At 45.9% G+C, this 23,589-nt stretch overlaps 1 protein-coding gene across 1 annotated transcript in view; it reads right to left on the bottom strand.

Moving 5' to 3' along the window:
• The window catches only part of LOC143769297 (oocyte zinc finger protein XlCOF8.4-like), a 31,462-nt gene extending 29,478 nt beyond the window's left edge, over window positions 1-1,984 (bottom strand). The window contains exons 1-2 of the mRNA XM_077257802.1: window positions 1,938-1,984; window positions 940-1,090 (exon numbers count right to left, since the gene is read on the bottom strand). Coding sequence (XP_077113917.1) covers window positions 940-1,017 — 78 coding nt within the window. The 5' untranslated portion in view covers window positions 1,018-1,090; window positions 1,938-1,984. The remainder of the gene's footprint in view (window positions 1-939; window positions 1,091-1,937) is intronic.
• Window positions 1,985-23,589: the final 21,605 nt, after the last annotated feature.

The raw sequence follows: 23,589 nt of genomic DNA, 5'->3' as shown, positions 1-23,589 counted from the left end.
TTGGTGGTTTAGTGTTAATTTTATTTTAGTCTTCAAAATTCAGATGACATTCCAGTCAGATGTTGATACAAGGTTTTCAGAATAAAGAATGAATGTGATACGAATGGTGAGAGAAAGATTTTAGGATTGATTATGATATTTCTCAAATCATAATCAGGGGGGAATGTAAAATCTTAATAATAATAATAATAATGAAAATATTAAAGATTACTTAACGTATATACAGAGTTCAATTAATGAGCAGAAGTTCTAGGTAGTGTGTGACTGAGCTATTCTGAGGATCTTGGCTTGCATCTGTTCTCTGTATGTCAAAGTTAGAGGACACTTGTCAAAATGAGGCTATAAGTAGATGACTAATGTTACTTGTAACAAACACAAGCAATATATAGTTAGGTAATATGGAATGAGGTAATGTACAGAACCAATATGCATATTCTGCAAGCTACTAGGTGCTGATAATATGGTACAAGCTATGAATATAGCGGTAGATCACCATATGTGGTTATAAGGTAGGAAAATAGTAACCAATGTAAGCCTATGGGTCAAAAGAGTTTATAAGGAAAGACCCAGCTCCAGTTCGGGCAGATCTCTCATTTCTTGAGACTTTCCACATGGACCACGTCATACCTCAAGACCATATGTAAGACCTATGTTTGAATTATTTCTTATAATCTAATCTAACACTTAATTTGTGTGCTATGAACTTATGAATTTACTTTTTCTTCATTTTTGGACATTAAACAAGAGTTGTTTTATCCACACAATTCAATTTTGCTTTCCTTTTCTATTCTCACCGTATTATTACTTCACAAAGTAAGGAAGAGTTATTTTTTATAACAAAATCTCAGACATATCAAGAGTCCTCGCCTCTCCAATTATGTCCATCTGATATTCCCATAAATAAAAATGGTGTACTATGACGTCATCAGAATCTCTCACCTCTCCAGTAAGCCGGAAGAGGATCTCTGTGGTGAGTTGTAAGAGCCTCTCCACCATTTTGTACTTGTCCATGTCCATGTCCGATGGGTAAATCAGAAAAGTTCTCTAAATATAGAAGATCTCCACTGAGAAGATCCAAAATCGTAGGAACCTGAATATGAAGATGAGCCGTTATAACATCATAAAGGATCCCATATAATAATACAACTTCTGGAGATAATAAAGGGAAACATATAAGGAAATGTTATATTTATGAATGAACAGCCAGACTTAAATCCAGCTACATTCACTAAAAAGCTCTGTCCCCAGATTGTCTCCATTACATGTACAGCTCATCCAGCAGATTACAGCCCCTCATACCTCTATAGCACCGGCCCACTGGGACGGATCCACATTTCCAGACTTGGGAACTGATCCAGGAATGGGGGAAGGGAGGATTTATATACTAGGAGGTGGGTGGTAAAATAGTGTGGGGGCAACTTGTAGTATCTTACTATGTGGGGGGGATGGTACTGGGGGATATTATACTTTGTGTGGGGGTCAGAATGGGGCCCAGTACTATGAGGACTAGAGAAGAGCGAATAGCTTCGGATGAGTCCTTATCTGAATACCTATAGTCGTTACCGAATAGCTGCATCGGGAACCTGGATACCAGGAGCGCTCCCGATAATCAGCTGTTCAGCACTGCAGCTGTATGTGTTATAACTTTCACACAGCCGTGACACAGGCAACTGCGGCTCCAAACAGCTGACTATCGGGAGCGCTACTGGTACCCAGGATCCCAATGCATTTATTCGGTAACCGCTATAGCTGTTCGGATAAGGACTTATCTGAAGCTATTCACTCATCCCTAATGAGGACATACGTTTCCTCCCTTCCTGATTACAGAAAATAGAACGAAAACATAATGATTCTTATAAAGTAGCAACAAAAACACCAAAAGAGTCTCAGTGCTCCCCGCCCCCCACACTCAGTAATGGGGAATCTCCAGCACCTACCTCCACCTGCAGAGCCGCACTCCACATATATGGCTGCTCTGTGCGCACAGGACCTGTGATGAGGTCACAGGAGGGGAGGAGTCAGGGGTCACATGATCAGGGACCTCACTGTGAATGATATCTGGAGTGAAGACGCTACATGGAAACTTCTCCTCAGTCAGTGACATTCCCGCCATTATTCCCCCTCACTACTGGCACAATTACACCGCGCCGCCTTTACTACACAGTGTTATGTGTGGAATGTAACGTGTGATTTCTCTGGAGACAAATAGACCCCACACATGAGGGAATTATCACCAGTTACCGGACGTCTACTATATGGCGGTATATGATTGTGCTATCGACTTCATGGGAGGTTGGCCTTGAGAGACTATATTCAGAGTCTAGCTAAGGCTCACCTCTCCAGTCACAGTGAGGGGTTTTAGTTAAAGAAAAGGATGGAGGATTGTGTCCGTGCTTGGATTTTAGAGAGATTAATAAAATCATGGTTCACAATTCCTATCCTTTACCCCTTATACCTGACCTGTTTAACAAATTATCTAGAGCTAAATAGTTTTCCAAACTTGACTTGAGGGGGGCACATAACCTTGTACACGCACGTTAGGGTGTCGAATGGAAGGGCACACTCAATACACCGAGGGTAATTTTGAAAATTTGGCAAAGCTATTTGGGTTACCTACTGACAATAGTAACAGCGGCATTTAAATATTTGAAAGTAAATGGGAACCCCCTTTTTTATTCCATCAGTTTCCCTGTGACACGATCGCATGGTGCTGACTGCTGCTATGGCTATCCGGCCAGTTACACTGGCCTGTTAGACCCTTCTTATAACAGGCCTTAACAGGTCATATCTTGGTGTAAAACGAACAAGTGTAATATGTTAACCTAGTGATCAGCTTATTCACTGTTCAAGTCCTGTAGGTAGATTGAGAAAAAAAAGATAAATAACATTTGTAAAAATGTAAAATGAAGTAAGAAAACAATTGTAGAAAATGTTTCAAAATAGTTTTTGTGTAAAATCCTAAATAAGCAAAAGAAGATACAGCATAGCTGGTGTCACTGCCTTCAGAACTACAAGTTATAAAAATGACACCCGTCTGGTGAAACAGGAAAAAGTAAATTTAAAAAAAACTTGTGAAAATGCTGTTGTTTCATCATACTGCCAGGCAAAAAGTGGGGTTAAAAAACAATCAAAACGTTGTATGTAATAAATAGCGGTATCACTGAAAATGTCAACTCATGCAGCAAACATATGGCTCTGTTGGCAAAAAAAAAGGAAAAAATTTGTAGTTATAAAATAGATTTTACCGTGAAAAGACAATCAAACTGCTCAAATCAAACTTGCCTTAGGAATAAACTTTTCTTATCACTTCTACCGTTCAATGAACAGTGTTAAAATGCTGATTTTTGTTTATTTTGCTTCCCAAAAGTTGAAATAAAAAAAAGATAAGTGATATGCCTCAAAATCCGCTAATAAAACCTTGACCTCGTCTTGCAAAAAATCAAGCCCAAACTTCAGTTCGGATTGTGTCCGAGGAGCAATAGGGGATTCCTATGTTACTGGTAGCAGAAAGGATCTGGAGTAGTAATAATTTCCAAAAACTTTTCCAGGAATATTGGCCTACCCAACGGCACATGCTTTTCCCTTCTGAGCCATGCAGGGTGCCCAAATGACAGTTATCGTTTGCATGTGTATTAGTAATGCTATTGTGGGGAGAACCCGCTTAACAATTAACTGTTAGATTGTGATCTGTTTCACATCACTGTGTTAGTAAGCAAATTTTGCTCCATGTCTTAACTTTTATGGTTATTTTTAAATATTTAGGATGTAAAATATCTGTATAAATTTTAGTTGATATTATTCAAAAATAATATAGTCATTTTTACTCTTGGCAGATGACTGTCCCAGGAGCTCAGAAGAACATTGGCTATCTTTAGATTGTAAAGAAGATAATTGTGGTATCACACAAGATACATATGAAGAACATGTCACAAATCCAAATATAGCCCTCCACAGCAAAGATCTATCATCTGATCCTTTCGAACAGGTTCTACTTTCTGATTCATCACAGAATGTAAAGAAAAATAAATGTCACAGAAAACGTATCCTAAATCAAAAGGGTCCCACAGTGGAGAAGCCGTTTTCATGTTCAGATTGTGGGAAATGTTTTAACCGGAAATGGAGTCTTGTAGTACATCAGATAATTCATACGGACGCAATGCCATATTCATGTTCAGAATGTGGGAAACCTTTTAATAATAAATCAAGTCTTGTTAGACATCAGTGGGTTCACACAGGGTTGAAGCCATATTCATGTTCAGAATGTGGAAAATGTTTTAAGCTGAAATGGTGTCTTGTAGCACATCAGAGAATTCATACAGGTGCAATGCCATATTCATGTTCAGTATGTGGGAAACTTTTCAATAATAAATCAAATCTTGTGAGTCATCAGTGGGTCCACACAGGGGTGAAGCCGTTTTCTTGTTCAGAATGTGGGGCACTTTTTACGGACAAGTCATCTCTTATTAAACATCTAAATATTCACACAGGGGTGAAGTCATATTCATGTTCAGAATGCGGAAAATGTTTCAACCAGAAAGGCAATCTTATTACACATGTGAAAAGTCACACAGGGTTGAAACCATTTTGTTGTGAAGAATGTGGAAAATGTTTTAGTGAAAAATCTATTCTTCATAGACATCAGAGAATTCACACAAGTGCAAAACCCTATTCATGTTCAGAATGTGGAAAGTGTTTCAACCGGAAATCATGTCTTGTTACACATCAGAGAATTCACACTGGAGGAAAGCTGTATTCATGTTCAGTATGTGGGAAATGTTAGTGCAGCGCCCCAGAGTCCTGGTCGTTGCAGTGCTGTGGCTTCGCCGCTAAGGGGAGCCATGGTACGTTCGATGGCACCGAAGGAGTTCCTCCAATCAGGTATCACAGACACCAATATGTTTCACAGCTGGGCCTCCGGGGGGAGCTAAGGGTGCTATTCATTAGGCCACTCCCCACCATAGTGGGTAAACTGGGGGTCAGGCAGGAAGTTAGAGAGAACGCTGACGGGATTGAACGGAGCAACACCCTGTGGCAGGGGGTGTTGTGAAGGGAGAGACTGTAGGGTCTCTGCCAGGGGTGGGATCCTGGCAGAGGCTTGGCATTGAAAGAACGTAACGGGTCCGCGCAGGCTCCTGGAAGCGGCGGGACTCAAGAAAGGACTAGAAGCGAGATAGATTGTGCTGAGTGAGAAACGAGATCAAGCAGAAGGAGAATACCAGCAGGGGTTTTGTTGAAAGAGGCAGCACCCTGCTGAGGCGCAATACCGGTGGCCGGAACGCCGAGGGAGTGGATTAGAATACAGCTTCAAGCCATACTCCAAACAGCGGCAGGACAGTCGGTCTCAGGCGGGCTGTCTACCACATATCACCTATGAAGTCTTGGGGGGCAATTGCGGGAGAGGGGCGACTCTAGGGTCCCGGAAGAACTCCAGGCCTACCTGACAAACGGGTGCCATTCCAACCTGAATACAGGGAAGGGGTGGATTACAGAGGAACATCAAATCGAGTTGTGAGGGAACTTAAGAAACAGACACAACCGTTGTGGGGTTACTTTCCGTGAGCACAGCAGGGAAGGACTACAACACATAGCGCTAGAAGGAAGGCACAGATTTCCACCTGAGAGGAGAACTCTGGAGGTGCCATTGGACCGGCCGGACTTGCGTAGCCTGGTGAACCGTGTTCTGGACTGAGGACTCAGAGATCTCCAGTAAAGAGGTAAAGAGACTGCAACCTGGTGTCCTCGTTATTTACCGCGACTTACACCCCACAACCGCACCGCTACATCGCTACCATTACTACCACCTATTACACCGGACGTCCCCCACTGACGGACAGGGCCACGGACCGGGCCTAGCCACCGTGACAACCCCGAGACTGAGAACTAGAGGCCCGGCTCCGGGTACCCCTCGGCCCTGCGGCGGTGTGGGGGCGCGCCGCAGACTTGGCGTCACGAACAGGATCTACTTAAGCCTGAAGAATCAGGTCATGTGTGCCTAGAGACTGTGATTTGTTGTGCTTGGACTGTACTTTATTGTAAGACTGTGCTGCGCCATTAGCCGCCAAAAGTTCCCGCCAAAAGGCGCCGCCATTGCTACACCCAAGGGGAAGGAGGGCGTGTTATGGGCGGAGACTCCCAGTGTGGCGCGAGAAATGGCTACCGCCCCCTGCACTTCTGGCTGCAGAGGAATGACCTGCCCCAAAGCAGAAGAGAAACACCCCTTGATATGCAACGGCGAGAGGCTGGTGACGGAGAAGCCCGACCTCAGAGAAATGGCGGAGTTAGGTGCATGCACTGCCAGCGACTATCAGGTGGCGATGATGAACGGCGAGTGCCTGAGCGAGGAAGAAGCGGTTCAGGCCTGCCTTTCTTCACCGGAGATGGACCGGAAGCCTGCGGATCCGACAGCGAAGCTACGTCCACCAATCCCGACCTCGGAGTTAGAGGAGGAGGAACCACAGCAAGCGGAGCGGAGTCCGAGTATCCCATTGGAGGAGCCCCGGTCCGGGCTGCAGCCGACTCCAGCGTCCTCGTTAACGGACCAGAGCGACATCGATGGAACCACATTAGGCGCAGGTATGGCCGACGTCCCTGCTCCCCTTCACGAGCCCGCTTCTATGACCCACCTCCATCTCAGTAGGGAGCGACTTATCTCGGCAGGGCTAATGGTGCTATCCCCCGATGATCTGGGGAGGATGGTGCCACCGCTGTCGACCGGAGTGGGGAAGCCCATGGATGTGAGCTTAGATGGAGTAGTTCTTCGGTGGGACACCCCCTGGTTTAGAGCAGATGGATCCCGGGAGAACGGGTCCACCCTTGCGGTGCTTACATGGGAGCAATATAGACAGTGCTTGATTCTGCAGTGGAAAGGACGGAAAGGAGCTGAGTCGATGGGCCCATTGAAAGTACAACAACCCCCCCCGGCATGGGATGACAGAGACGCGGTAAGGCGGGGCACTGTGTTGGCCTACCATGTAAAAAGGGGGTGGGGCCTCATACACGAGCCGGGACTGGATACTGATGTTTTCGTTGCGCATTGTAACGTAAGGGCTCCCTGTTGTGGCCGAAGCGGAGAACCGTTACAGAAGGGGGATCCTGTGACCTACAGCCGCCACTTGAACCCACTTGGGTGGTATGCACGGAATGTTCGGCGGTGTATGTCTGGACCTGCGGCACCTGCAGCCCCAGACCTGGTCCCGGGGGCACCCGAACTTGTCACCATCGCAACGGTACGCCTAGTAGCAGCCCCGGAATTGGCCAGTCGGGTTCATCTGCATGTTCGAACCGCGGATGCTGGCGCTGCAGTGGCCGGGGTTCAGGAACCCAAGCCACCAGAAGAAGAATAAACCTCGATACCATGAAAATGTAAATAGTTACTGTTTGTTCTTTTAGGTTGCTGCTAAACCTGTCCAGGGTTAATGGATCCCTTTGTTGACCCGGGATCCCCTTTGTTTGTTTTTCTTTTTCTTGAAGTTTTTGCACCAAGTTACACAAACTGCAGAAATCATGGACTGTGCATGATTCGAACTTTCTTTTGTAAATAGTTTGCACCTTCTTAAAGGTGCTCCCTACTGGTTTTAGCCAAAGACACTTTGCGAAGATATTTGCCCTATTGGTTTGAGCCAAAGACACTTTGTGAAGATACCTTTCCTACCGGTTCTAGTTAAAGACACTTTGCGAAGATACCATACCGGAACCTTTGCGTGGGCTGGTAGGCTGAGAAGACGAGCTACCTCAGAAAGACTTGGTCCCCTCTTAAAGGGGATGTGTGAAATTGAACTTGAGAAAGATACTGTTGCAGAACAGTAATGTGATAATGAAGCTTGAAAAAGAAATGTAACTGTTTTACATGCTAAGTTATATGTGTTGAATTTGTTGAAATGTGAAATCTAAATAATGTTTTGCAGAAAGAAAAGATGCAGAGAGCCCGTAGGGGTAGAGATAGAGATCTGCATAGCTGAAAGTAAGGAAGTAATGATGAAGGTGGGGATAGAAGGTCAACCCTGCGTCCCCATAGAAAGTTACTTTGTTACTAAGGACAGAAGGCGAACCCGTAGGGGTTAGAGAGTGAGTCCTTAAAGGAGCCGAGTAGAGCGGGCTCAGAGTTCTTTAAACGAAAGGAATGTTATGTCTATACTATGTATAGTAGCGAAAGGCAGTAGGCCCTGGCTGAACGGGGCGGTCCTGTAAAAGAAAGGAGAGGCAGTAGGTCTGGTGCCATAGGGACAGGCGGTCCTGCAGGTTCAAAGTAGGAGAATGTGAAGTTACCTTACCCTGTAATGTGATTATAGGAAGGCCTTTGGTAAACTAAGAGTGTATGTTTCTTAAAGGCAATGTTAATTTATTGTTCCAGAATTTGCACTAAGTAGAATACCCGGTTGGGTAACAGGAGTTATGCATAGCCTGTAATTTATAATGTTGACCATGTTTGTAACGTTAAAAGTGTCCTCACCTCCCATAAAGGGAAGCCTGTTCAAGTATACTTATCGTTTTGCACTCAACAAAATTGTATGTCTTTTTGCTAATCTGTATTGTTGTTTTTCTTCCCAGTCCCGGAGTACTGTATTTAACCAGGGGGGAGTGCAGCGCCCCAGAGTCCTGGTCGTTGCAGTGCTGTGGCTTCGCCGCTAAGGGGAGCCATGGTACGTTCGATGGCACCGAAGGAGTTCCTCCAATCAGGTATCACAGACACCAATATGTTTCACAGCTGGGCCTCCGGGGGGAGCTAAGGGTGCTATTCATTAGGCCACTCCCCACCATAGTGGGTAAACTGGGGGTCAGGCAGGAAGTTAGAGAGAACGCTGACGGGATTGAACGGAGCAACACCCTGTGGCAGGGGGTGTTGTGAAGGGAGAGACTGTAGGGTCTCTGCCAGGGGTGGGATCCTGGCAGAGGCTTGGCATTGAAAGAACGTAACGGGTCTGCGCAGGCTCCTGGAAGCGGCGGGACTCAAGAAAGGACTAGAAGCGAGATAGATTGTGCTGAGTGAGAAACGAGATCAAGCAGAAGGAGAATACCAGCAGGGGTTTTGTTGAAAGAGGCAGCACCCTGCTGAGGCGCAATACCGGTGGCCGGAACGCCGAGGGAGTGGATTAGAATACAGCTTCAAGCCATACTCCAAACAGCGGCAGGACAGTCGGTCTCAGGCGGGCTGTCTACCACATATCACCTATGAAGTCTTGGGGGGCAATTGCGGGAGAGGGGCGACTCTAGGGTCCCGGAAGAACTCCAGGCCTACCTGACAAACGGGTGCCATTCCAACCTGAATACAGGGAAGGGGTGGATTACAGAGGAACATCAAATCGAGTTGTGAGGGAACTTAAGAAAGACACAACCGTTGTGGGGTTACTTTCCGTGAGCACAGCAGGGAAGGACTACAACACATAGCGCTAGAAGGAAGGCACAGATTTCCACCTGAGAGGAGAACTCTGGAGGTGCCATTGGACCGGCCGGACTTGCGTAGCCTGATGAACCGTGTTCTGGACTGAGGACTCAGAGATCTCCAGTAAAGAGGTAAAGAGACTGCAACCTGGTGTCCTCGTTATTTACCGCGACTTACACCCCACAACCGCACCGCTACATCGCTACCATTACTACCACCTATTACACCGGACGTCCCCCACTGACGGACAGGGCCACGGACCGGGCCTAGCCACCGTGACAACCCCGAGACTGAGAACTAGAGGCCTGGCTCCGGGTACCCCTCGGCCCTGCGGCGGTGTGGGGGCGCGCCGCATTATACAACTAAATCAAGTCTTGTTAGACATCAATGGGCACACTCGGGGGTGAAACCATTTTCATGTTCAGAGTGTGGAAAAAGTTTTAGCCAGAATTCAGATCTTGTTAGACATCAAAGAACTCACATGGGCAAGAACTCATTTTTGTGCTCATAATTTGGGAAATGTTTTTCCAAGAGATCAAATTTTGTAGACCATCAAAAACCTCACACAGGGCAGAGGCCACATTAATGTACCATATGCAGAAAGTGAGAAAATGAATAAGGCTTACTGTCGAAACACGTAGCTCCTTTTCGATACCTTCTTTCTTGCTATCTTTCCAGTTATCATTCCCGAAAGTACAGGGTGGGGCATTTGTATGGATGCACCTGGGTGTGCCATTTATAAAGATGCAATCTAAAATGGCCGACTTTAAAATGGCCACCATGGTCACCACCCATCTTGAAAAGTTTTCCCCCTTCCATATACTAATGTGCCACAAACAGGAAGTTATCACCAACCATTCCCATTTAATTTAGGTTTATCCATATACATGGCCCACCCAGGTATATCCATATAAATGTCCCACCCTGTATTTCATTAATGAATAAATGCTACGTATTATATATACTTACCTGGGATGATATATTCCACACTGGATCCTTCCTTTTACCTCTTCATATGTGAAAAGTATTTTAACCAACAGCTAGCTCTAAATGGCCAACAAAAATCTCTTGCAGGGTTCCAGCGAGAGCTTTTCAACCTTCAGTTACAAACCTTAAACGTTGGCCCTCAAAATAGAAGCTCAAGCATAGGTAGTAACTAGAGCCAAGTTTCACTCAGATGTCACGTAAATCTCCCCCTACACTCCTCTGTGTCACAATCCCCATTTACCTCATCTAGTGGACCATACCATTCGTAAGTTTTGGATAAGGAAGTATCTCAAGTATTTGGTACAACTTTTTTGTTAAATCCTCCTTTTTTCCTGCCTTTGATATCTTAAAATATTAATATGACCTGCCTAATTCTACCTTCTTTCAGTTTCTCGGGTTCAGACACTCCTTTGGTGTGCAGTTTGGCTTACTTCAAGTGTAATTGGGACCCTGTAATTTGGAGTCGTTATCAAGATCAATTGATCTGGCTAAACCCATAACATGTACAGTATACATAGTATGTTATCTATGTACGCTACTTAACCATTTGATAGTGTCCTATTGAAGTGCAGGGGAGGCTCTTTTTAGTCTTGATGGCAGCAATAGGAGTAAAGTAGTATCCTTTGGAATAAGCTCTAGAGATGTTTAATATATTACAGATTTGTGCATACTGTAGCATATACTACAGCAAAATATTGGAATCTTTGACTTTGATCTTTGTTTTCTGTGTAGAAGACTACAGGGAATTATCATTTATGCTGTCTGGTCCTACCCTAAATCGACCTGGTCGGAAATGGTCTTTTTTATGCACACTTCCTTACAGTTCCCTAAGGTCTTCTCTTCACAGGTGTGCTTTCGTAGGCATCTTGGATGATATTGTGCATAACACGCTATTCTTTCTTATACTTTTTTTCTGAAAAGTAGTCACAATGGAGTTAAAATTGGCAGATACTTTTCTATTATTAAGCTTTCCTTATATAGCGACATCATATTCCACAGCGCTTTACATACATTATCATCACTGTCCCTAATGGGGCTCACAATTTAAATTCCATTTCAGTATGTCTTTGGAGTATGGGAGGAAACCCACACAAACACGGGGAGAACACATAGACTCCTTGCAGATGTTGTCCTTGGTGGAATTTGAACCCAAGACCACAGCGCTGCAAAGCAACAGTGCTGCCCATTATTCCACTGTGTCAATTTTCTATAAACTATTCTAAATGTCCAGAAAATGGGCAAACAAATTAGAGAAGATCTGGTTGCTTTGGCTTGAGACAGAGATTACGGGTGTTTCTAAGACATCTTCCCCAACTTTTCAACTAGGTCATTTAATCTACTCCCAACACTAGTTATTTGGGTTTGGGGGGAGGAATGAATGTGGTGTTATTGTCATGTAAGTCATACAGACCATTTGGTCTTGGGTTGTTGAGGCCCTTCCAATACACCTGAGCTATGACCAGTTCTCTTACTAAATTGTGACGATACTTTTCTAAGTGTTTTACTCTATCATGTTTGTCCATCATTATGATGATCACGTTCTCATTTTTGCAAGTCTGTTAACAAGGATAAACAGTTATTTGCTTTATGTACATGTTCTTATTTTTTTGTTATAAATAAAATAAAAAAATCTCACACAGAAAAACATTTATGTCTAGAATGTTTGAAATGTTTCGTGAACATATCACATCTGTTTAAGGGTAAGTTCACACAGGGTGTTTTTGCAGCTTTTTTTTCTGCAGCAAAACCTGATCATCTTGGCAGGAAAGAAGCTGCGTCAAAAACGCAGGTTTAGGTGCGTTTTTGGTGCTTTTTTTTTTCTCTTTGTGCATGCTAATGTCCTTGGATTTTCAGCTGCAAAAACACAGCAAATAATGATGCCTGCGTTTTTGCTGCATTTTTTTTTCAACACCCATTCAAGTCAATGGGTGAAAAAACGCTGCAAAAATGCTGAAAGAAGTGGCATGCTCTATGTCCAAAAAAATGCAGCAAAGTACAAAATACTGATCAAACAAAAAACCAATGTGTGTGCATGAGATTTCTGAAATCTCATAGGCTTTGCTGGTATTGTAAAAAGCAGCTGAAAATTAGCATAAAAAAGCAGCAAAAGCGCCCTGTGTAAACTTACCCTAAATATGAAATGCAGCAAAGTGTTTTGCCAGAAAACAGGCATAAAATAGTTTCAAAACTTTCAACATCGTGAGTTTTGGTGTTTTCACGCCAGTTTGAAGCATCTAGGTCAATATTGACTGAGCTCGGAAGAGCTGGTATGTGTCATTTTCAGAAAAGTGCTGAAGTTTGTATGCAGGAAATGTTTCTCCTCTCCCTGACAAGAGTAACATTTTTGGCAATGTGCATGGAGATGCCTGTCACTGATAAGATCTGACTAATTCATTATGTGGTATACAACACTTAATTAATTTGGTACATCCTATTCCCGCACAGTCCTCATTGACACTGGAGTATGAGAAATTAATATTATGCTTTTTAGCACAGGCCTGGAGGTTTTGTTGGAAAATTGACAGATATTTGGAACTGTTTAATATTTCCTTTCCCCTTAACTAAAGCCCCAGTTCCAGCTGCAGAAAACAGCCCAAAAGCATAATGCAGCCTCCATCATGCTTCACAATGGGTATGATGTTGCTTTAGTGATGTACAGTACAATGTTGGTTTGCGCCAAACATACTTTTTTAAAATTATGTAAAAAAAAAAATCACCCTTGATCTCAAAGTGTGACTAATTATGGGTATATAGGAGTGTGCTACCCATGTTCTTGGGACTTTCCTACCTGAACACCTATAATTCTATCACAACAATTGATCTCCTCTCGTCTGGGGTTCGCAATATACAACCAGGGAATGGTTGACAAGGTTTCTGTTATACATAGACCTGATAACCTTGGGTATAACATAGAATAGTGATTTTATGGGTACATATGCCAACAAACAATTCCAGCTGCATATAGGTTTGTGTGATCCATGATAGCCACTGGCTTATACCGTTGGAAGTATTCAAATTCACAGGACTGTGAGTGGAAATCCAGCAGTCCCTAGGTGAAGCACTAGTGTCCATGTCTTTTAAGACCTTGTGATTTTCTGATAAACTTGTTATCCAAGCCATCATTAAGAACCTCATTCAATATCCTTGTTAGGGGTAATAATACTGCTACCCCATAAGAAAAGGCAAAAAGATCATCACTGCTGGTGGTGTGACTCTTTAGAGTGGGTTTTCCCTCAAGCATCACCAAAGTTGCTGAGGTTAGGAGAACCTAGCATGGTATGAAATTTTTAGCTCACGGCTCTTTCTCACGTGACCTTCAGGACCACCCAGTCTCCTGCCTTGAGGCCTTGTGGTCCTGACACTGATTCAGGGTCTATAATGGAAGAATACACCTGTTTATCACAGTGTTTAGTCCACTATGCAAGGCTTGTACGTTGCTGGTCAGACTATCATTCTGCATATGAAGTAACTTTGATATATAATCTTGTTCTACATACTCAACCAAAAATCTCTCTCATATGGAGAAAGAACAGTTTTTCTACCTGAGCGCACCTTATTAAGAAAAGAGCTAAAAGCAAGCATTTGGTCCATGGCTTGCCAGTCTCCAACTTTTCGTCCAGGATTTTTAAGTTTAATGTCCCATGCAGCCTTTCCACCTTCCCACTGCCCTGTCTATGGCAACAAGTGTGGAAAGCATGCTCAATTCCCAGAGACTACAAAATCTCATTTATAACCTGTTTTATAAAATTTAAACCTGTATCACTTCCATAGAATAATAGAATGTTAAAGTTGAAAGGGTCCTTCAGGGTCACTGTGTCTAACCCCTTCTCAATGCCTCAGACCAACCTGAAAAAGATCAACCCAAACCAGCACAAACTCCTATACCCTACTCATGGTAGCTGTAGATAGTCAACCTGCAATCTCTGAAACAGTAGAGTGGATTAGAAGTATGTTTCTGCAAGGTCTTTACAATTTTTTCTTCGCTGTCTTGCAAGACTGGGTGTACCTGGCCGCCTGGGTACTGAACCCTGACACCACCCATACCTTGTCCAACTAATACACATATATCAGGGGCCTGAAGGTGGAGGGGAGGCCCCTGCAGGCAGGAGCGTTTTGCCCATAGCGGCACAGTATGCAGCCGCTATGGGGCCACTGAGTCAAGATTATGGGCGGGAGTGAGAGGGGCCAGGTGTCCTACAGCATCAGGCCCCTCTCCCTCCCATAATCATGCGACTACCCAGAGCTGGGGAAAGAGCGTCGCTCAGAGTGCAGGAGTTCAAAAAGGGGGGGTGTCATGCAGGGAGAGACGCTGGCCAATGAACATTTCCCCCACCTGACTGAGGAGAACGCTCACTGGCTGCCATCTCTGTCCTGTCCTCCTGCATTGCGCGTCCCAATGGTGAGTACTCGCCTGTAGTCAGGGGGCCCAGCCGCACATCACACAGGGGACAACAGTGGAGGAAGAGCAGGACTGTTTTATTCCCAGCAGGCTACAGCATTTCCTCACAGAGAAGAGGTCTGGGGAGGAGGCTCACTGCATGGGACAGCATGGCAGCAGCAGGAGGTTGATATCAGTGCTCTCTGCTGTGTGTCTCCAACCCCCACAGTCAGAGGCGTAGCTACGGTTTTGGCTTGGGGGGGGGGCGAAACTTCTGAGTGGGCCCCTAACCAGGTAACCTTGATTACAACTCGGTGATGCGCCCTAATACTGGAGGAGAACCTCAGTAGATAACCGTGCTGTTACTGAAGATAATCTCTATATAAAGATCAATATGGATATTACCGCCATATGGTCAGTGATAGATACCAGCCCTACAGAACATAGATCACAGCACAGTTACAGATAATGTCTTACCGCTTGTCATGGGTTCCTTCTCCGGTATCACACAATCAGCAGAGCAAGAGAATAGTGAACAATTCCAAGACCTTTATTTAGGCAAAACACGAAAAGTCCATATATACAATCCATCACACAAAGGATAAAATATTCCAGAACACGAATGCATTTCAGTAACAGGATAAAAGTCCAACAATCCAGCACAGAGGATAACAGTCCATATTCCCTTCTTTCTCTGTGATATGCTCTTCACATCATGGTTCCACATCAGACTGATCTCTGTGTCTCACCTCCCTGATATTTTCAAGTCTCCCCCCTCATTCACAGGCCAGGAGGGGGAAGGTCTTAGGGGCTCATTGTTTCAACAAGCTAGGTCAACCTGTCATTAGCAAACAACATTATTCACTGACCCTGTGGAGAGATAACAGTACAGAACTGTGGGGAGAATATCAGATGGCAAATAACTCATCCTACAAGATACAGTAACACCATGATAATCAGTAAAATAGAAATATACACAAAAATGATACCCGCATAGCATATCACCCCATCACAACCTCTCCCCCCCTCATAGTAAGTGAGCATGCCAATAGGTCTACACAGACCTCTGGCCTACTCACTTTAGTCCACTTTGCTCCACTGTTTATAGTTCCTTGTAAAGTGTCAAGGGTTGCAATAATCATGAGCACTTGTCCATAATTCCCAGGTCCTGGCTTTATGGTCATACCAGGCTTTTTGACTGGACTGGGCCGTTCGCTGATGTTCATTAGCCAAGGTAGCTAGCTGGGCGAGACAGTCTCTGAACTCTAGAACGTAGGGAATGATGGGCGTTACGGTATCTGCGATATCTCCCTCCAATTGTTCTTTCAGAAGAAGGAGAGGCCCACGGACCTTCTGCTCCCACAAAATGACTTTGCAACTCCCCAATGTCATTTCCAAGGAGGATATCTGCAGGAAGTCCTCCCATAACGCCAATCCAACACAGTTTTTCTCTAAAACCGAAATCCAAACGTACCAAAGCTCTCTGTATATATTTGCAGACACCCCCTGCCACGACAATGGGAATTCCCGGGCCCTGGTGAATTGCCTCGGGTCGAACCACACGGGGGTTAGCGATAGTCAGGAATGCCCCTATGTCTCTAAATCCCGACACTTTGTATCCATCAATTAAGACATCCTGCAGGTGGCAATGCTGTTGCTGTGTATTTCTGATGGACAAAGGTCGGAGTCTGTACACTCCAGGAGGGGTATCTATGGTGCTGTGATCGGTGGTCCACTCTGGTGGGGGTGGTGGTTCCTCTTCCTCAAGCAGGATGGAGTGCACAAGATGCACTGGATGAGGTGGGGCTCCCTCCGAATCCTTGTGGGACAACCATACTGCAAATGTCCAGGTTGCCCACACCCATAACATCTCTCTATGATACCCCCAGGTCATTGTCGGAACTGTTGGGGCCCAGGATTGTGAGCTGTGATTGTCATCGGCCTGTAGCTGGGAGGAGGGGCAGATATAATCGGAGGGGGACGGGGCGCGGTCGAAGGCCGTGGTTCATTGTCCAGAAGCCTCCTCCATTGCAGTCGGATAGTAAGGGCTTCATCGGCCATGGCTGCAGCTCTATCAACAGTGCACGGCGTGCGCTCCCGGACCCATTCCCGTACCTCTGCGGGGCACTTGGCAAGAAATTGTTCTATAAGGAATGCCTGTATAACATCTTCCACAGTAAATGCATTTTCTGCTTCCAGCCATCTCCGACATGCCTGGGACATCTTATGTGCATACATCCTAAACGATCCCCCCGTAGTGCATGGGAGGTCTCGGAACTTGGCACTATATGAGTCTGGGGTGATAGCATGGTAATCCAGGATAGTCTGCTTTACAATGTTATAATCCCAATTCCGCTGAGTCAATGGTTCGGTAAGCCTCCGCCAGGCTACCGTTCCGGAGTCCCACTAACAAACGCATCCAGCCAGAGTGGGGCACCTCCATCACAGCACACTGCTGCTCAAAGTCCTTGAAAAACCCCTCCACATCTCCGGAAGCCTCATCAAATGGCTTAAACTCTGTCCGGGTGATCTGTACAGGCTCCCGGATCGTTGGGTTTACATTCCACAATGAGTTACTCCCTCTTTCAAGCTCCATTGCTTCTTGTCTCCGCTGTGCCCGGCGGGCAGCCTCCTCCTTGTACTCCTGAGAGACGCCTGGGCCCAGAACCGCCATCTCTTCTTTGTACCACACCACCCACTGGCTTTTTGGGGTGGGGGTCCTCGTCTCCAGTGCTTGTCATTCAGACATATGGGAGTAGGTGGTCTGGCTAGCACCCACCAGTAGATCGATTAAGGCCTCTTTAGTCAGTCCCTGGTAGTTCAGGCCCAGGTCTCTGGCTCTCTCCTGTAAACTGGATACAGTCCAATTTCTGTACTCACTCTGTGTGTGGTTCTCCATTAGGTTACGCTCTGTTGATCCCACCACTGCCACCAGTTGTCACGGGTTCCTTCTCCGGTATCACACAATCAACAGAGCAAGAGAATAGTGAACAATTCCAAGACCTTTATTTAGGCAAAACACGAAAGGTCCATATATACGATCCATCACACAAAGGATAAAATATTCCAGAACACGAATGCATTTCAGTAACAGGATAAAAGTCCAGCAATCCAGCACAGAGGATAACAATCCATATTCCCTTCTTTCTCTCTGATATGCTCTTCACATCATGGTTCCACATCAGACTGATCTCTGTGTCTCACCTCCCTGATATTTTCAAGTCTCCCCCCTCATTCACAGGCCAGGAGGGGGAAGGTCTTAGGGGCTCATTGTTTCAACAAGCTAGGTCAACCTGTCATTAGCAAACAACATTATTTACTGACCCTGTGGAGAGATAACAATACAGAACTGTGGGGAGAATATCAGATGGCAAATAACAACTCATCCTACAAGAAACAGTAACACCATGATAATCAGTAAAATAGAAATATACACAAAAATGATACCCACATAGCATATCACCCCATCACACAGCTGACATTCTTTCTGATGGAATCGTTCACTTTTCCCGTCTTTTCCATCTGGCCCAGACCGACATGACAACTTCTTCCAGCTACAACTCTTCTGCAGAGATTACAACAAAGACACATTTCACTTCTCACATTCCAGCCCCTATCACCATCTATTCCCAACCTGCACAAACCCCTCATCCTGCTGATACCCCAATACTGAGCCGCTGCTGCCATATGTGTCCCTATTACTGCCCCTGATACCCCAATACTGAGCCTCTGCTGCCGTATGTGTCCCTATTACTGCACCTGATACCCCAATACTGAGCCACTGCTGCCGTATGTGTCCCTATTACTGCACCCGATACCCCAATACTGAGCCGCTGCTGCCGTATGTGTCCCCATTACTGCCCCTAATACCCCAATACTGAGCCGCTGATGCCGCATATGTCCCTATTACTGCACCTGATACCCCAATACTGAGCCGCTGTTGCCGTATGTGTCCCTATTACTGCACCTGATACCCCAATACTGAGCCGCTGTTGGCGTATGTGTCCCTATTACTCCACCTATTGTGTGGTTCTCTGTGCCTTCTAAATTCTAAAGCACCCCTCTATAATATAGTAATGCCGGGTGCAAGTGCCCTAGAAAAGTGACCATATTTTGCCCCTAGAAAGTAATATAAACCTGTGTGCCCCTTTGATAGCCACAGTTTCCCGAGTTCCCCTATAACAATAAGAGCCCACTTTACATTTAATAATGTCCCGAAACTCCTCCCCGTACAGCTCCCCTATACACAGTATGATGCTCTCTTATACACAGTATAATGCCCCCTCACTGTATACTACCACCCACACAGTATACTGACCCCTTAGTAGCCCCCAAACTGTTGGATGGCTTCAACAATGTATAATGACCCCCACACTGTAATCTCCATACTGTATGATGGCCCCCTAGATAGCCTCCATATACAGTAGCATAATGCACCAAATAGTCCAGAATATAGTATAATGCACTCCCCTCCCCATAGGCAGACTCTATAGCATACGGCAGCCCCCATAGGCAGACCCTGTAATAAGGTGGCAGACGCTGTAATAAGGCAGAACCCCCATAGTCAGACCCTGTAATAAGGCAGCACCCCCATAGTTAGACCCTGTAATAAGGCAGCCCCCATAGTCAGACCCTGTAATAAGGCAGCACCCCCATAGTCAGACCCTGTAATAAGGCAGCCCCCATAGTCAGACCCTCTAATAAGGCTGCACCTCTATAGGTAGACCCTGTAATAAGGCAGCCTCCCTATAGTCAGACCCTGTAATAAGGCAGCAGCACCCCCATAGTCAGACCCTGTAATAAGGCAGCCCCAATAGTCAGATCCTGTAATAAGGCAGCACCCCCATAGTCCGACCCTGTAATAAGGTGGCAGACCCTGTAATAAGGCAGCATCCCCATAGTCAGACCCTGTAATAAGGCAGCATCCCCATAGTCAGACCCTGTAATAAGAAAGCAGACCCTGTAATAAGGCTGCACCCCCATAGTCAGACCCTGTAATAAGGCAGCACCCCCATAGTCAGACCCTGTATTAAGGCAGCACCCCCATAGTCAGACCCTGTAATAAGGCAGCCCCCATAGTCAGACCCTGTAATAAGGCAGCCCCCCCATAATCAGACCCTGTAATAAGGCAGACCCTGTAATAAGGCAGCAGCACCCATTAAAAAATAAATAAATACTCACCTCTCTTCTTCCTGGTTCCTGCGCTGCTCCCGCTGATCTCCTGGCAGCAGGCGCCGGGTAGTGACATCATCGCGCCCGCTGTCAGTGTCGGCGACGTCAGAGGCCGACACTGACAGGGGGATGATGGGAGAAGGAGCGTAACGGTTCTTTTCCCATCATTGAGATCAGCTGTGTCAGCTAAATGCCGGTACAGCTGATCTTCCGATGACGGCGGGGGGGCCCACTGCTGGCACCGGGCCCACCCGCCTGCTCAGGGGCCCCATAGCGGCAGAGCAGGGAGATCGATTCTCCCTGCTCTGCTGCAGAATGTAACTGTATCGGCGCACTGCGGGCGCCCCAGGCCCCCTCTGAGCACAGGGCCTGGGGCGCCCGCACCCTCTGCCCCCCGGTAGCTATGCTACTGCCCACAGTCATTTCTGCAGCCCTCCCTGGCTGATCTCTGCACTATGTGGCTGACCTGACCTCCTCCAAGGCTCATCTGAGCACCTGAGGTCATTAGTATGTGTGTGTTTGTATATGTACATGTGTGTGTCAGATAGAGAAAATGTGCAAACAAGACCAAATCATGAAGTACCGTATTTTCAGATTATAAGACTCACTTTTTTTCCCCAAATTGGGGGGGGTATTGGGGTGCATCTTATAATGTGGATATACCTTACTGGCCGCAGGCTGGGATGAGGGGGTGTTCGAATGTGCGCGGAGATCTCATCTCCCGAGATCTTGGGACTGAGATCTCCATCTGCGCATGCGCTGCCCCCAGCCGGCAGACATTTTCTCAGAGTTCAGTCCACCGCATAGGAAACCATGTATCTGCAGGGGCTCTGGACTTTTACAAGATGTTGGCAGAGCCCCCCGCAGCACCGAAAACCCACAGTGGCGTGACGCACTGCACATCCGAACACCCCCTCATCCCAGCCAGTGGCCTGCAGCAATGCTCCACTCTTGCCTCCTCCAGCAGCGACCCTGGAACCCCGCTTCACCGCAGCCACCACCCCCGGTAAGCATGGATTATAAGAAGCATCACCATTTTATTAAAAAAAAAATTATTTTTCTCAAAATTTCAGGTGCATCTTATAATTCTGTGCGTTTTATAATCCGCAAAATATGGTATATAAAATGCAAAGGTTTATTGAATAATAAATAACAGGAAAAAATTCATACATAAAAATATATGTATAGACGAGCTGCAACCAATGCAGCGGTTCACAAAGTAAACGTGATGCTTGGGATACGTAGATGAAAGAGTAATACCTCTATAAATGTAAGTGCAGTACATGGGACAAGAGTATATGCATAAAAATTGGGCTTCAGTCTGTTGGTAATTAAACCAATATAATACAAAGTGTATTGATACCAACAGCAAAGCTGCAAGAAAAATGCAATTACTATTCCTTAGATGTACAAAGTGAAAGAATATAGTAAAGTGCATGTGCAAGATAGAGATAGAAAGGAGTAGACACTTAGTAATTACCCAAGCATGTATGTGCAACCGGGTCCGCTACATGCGTTTCGGCGCTTGCCTTCTTCAGGGGTGGGGGGGTGTCACGCTGTTACTGTTGGTATATTTTGGTATATATCCTTTGTTGGCAATGACAGAGGTCAAACGTTTTCTCTAAGTCTTCACAAGATTGGCATACACTGTTGGTGGTATGAAAGCCCATTCCTCCATGCAGATCTACTCTAGAGCAGTGATATTTTAGGCCTCTCGCTGGGCAACACGAACTTTCAACTCCCTCCAAAGGTTTTCAATGGGGTTGAGATCTTGAGACTGGCTAGGCCACTCCAGGACCTCCATATGCTTCTTACAAAGCCACTCCTTCTTTGCCCTGGCAATGTGCTTGGGATCATCATTATCATGCTGAAAGACCCATCCACGTTTCATCTTCAATGTCCTTGCTGATGGAAGGAGGTTTGCACTCAAAATCTCACGATACATGGCCTCATTCATGCTTTCATGTACATGGATCAGTCATCCTGGTCCCTTTGCAGAGAAACAGCCCCAAAGCAGGATGTTGCCACCACATGCTTCACATTAGGTATGGTGTTCTTTAGATGCAACTCAGCATTCTGTCTCCACCAAAAATGACGAGTTTTGTTTCTACCAAACAGTTCTACTTTGGTTTCATCAGACCATATGGCATTCTCCCAATACTCTTCTGGATAATCCAAATGCTCTCTAGCAAACTTCAGACGGGTCCAGACATGTACTGGCTTAAGCAGGGGGACACGTCTGGCACTGCAGGATCTGAGTCCCTGGCGGCGTAATGTGTTACTGATGGTAGCCTTTGTTACAGTGGTCCCAGCTCTATGCAGGTCACTCACTAGGTCCCCCATGGGGTTCTGGGATTTTTGCTCAGCGTTCTTGTGATCATTTTGAACCCATTGGATGAGATCTTGTGTGGAGCCCCAGATCAAGGGAGATTATCAGCGGTCTTGTATGTCTTTCATTTTGTAATTATTGCTCCCACAGTTGACAAGCTGCTTGCCTATTGCAGATTCAGTCTTCCCAGCCTGGTGCAGGGCTACAATTTTGTTTCTGGTGTCCTTCGACAGCTCTTTGGTCTTCACCATAGTGGAGTTTGGAGTGTGAGTGTTTGAGGTTGTGGACAGGTGTCTTTTCAGACGGTTTCACACGTCAGTGCCTCCGGTACGTGTATTGACAGTTTTCTCAGGTATCGGAGACCCACATGTAGACCCATTGAAATGAATGGGTCTATGCAGATGTCAGCGTGTTTTGACGAACCGTGTGTCCGTGTGCAAAACACACAGACATGTCCCTTTTTACCCGGACACATGGGCCGCCAAACGTCCTGCACACGTGCACTGTCCTCCTTACGCATGGACAGCCGCGGGGGAAGCAGCACTACTGAAAGCCACTGTTCCCCCTGTGTGTGGTGCTGAAGCTGGCTCTCATCCATCTGAGACATGGAGGGGGCCATACGAGGGCAACAACCCAGCAGCAGCAGGACCGCTACCTCAGCCCTTATGCAAGGAGGAACAGGAGGAGCACTGTCAGAGTCCTGCAAAATGACCTCCAACAGGCCACAAATGTGCATGCGTCTGCACAAATGGTTAGAAACCATGTTGCCGTTCTTTTTCCTGACGAGGACTAATGGAGCAGCCCAGGGGCTACAACTATCTCTGATTAACCCAGCCTCCTTCATATCTCGCAACATACTTTTGGCACACTGGTAATGAGCGGGAGGTACAGGCCAGTACCTATCCTTGATGCGCGGATGACTTCCCGTGGGGATGTGATGTTGTACCCCTTTTACCTGCCCAAAATCTAGTGGGTGTTTGCTGAATACCCGTTCATACTCATGGACCACCCGGTAGGCCCCTTGTTTCTGGTGTGAAGGGTGTAGAATCAGTGCCCACATGTAATTTCTGACACCAATCTTCCATTTGTCCTGCAGAGCCATTGTCCTCCGCCTGGTTGGACGGGACCAAGGGTTCTGTTGTCTGTATTACACTTTTGTCAACAGTAAACAGTTTGGCAAGTGTGGCATATCTGGGTAAGTAAACCTCTTTCTCTCCACAGTTAAGGACACGTACTGGTACCCTCCCCTTGCGGACTTCAACCACCCCTCTGGCTGTCAGGATTGTAGGCCTACTGTTTGAATACACAGGTTCTACCAGTGCCTGGTAGTCTTTACCTCGGATA

This window comes from Ranitomeya variabilis, chromosome 4, assembly GCF_051348905.1.
Source record: "Ranitomeya variabilis isolate aRanVar5 chromosome 4, aRanVar5.hap1, whole genome shotgun sequence".
Taxonomy (NCBI): Eukaryota; Metazoa; Chordata; class Amphibia; order Anura; family Dendrobatidae; genus Ranitomeya; species Ranitomeya variabilis.
The sequence above is the reverse complement of the archived record's forward strand: the minus strand, read 5'-3'. Positions and strand labels throughout refer to the sequence as shown.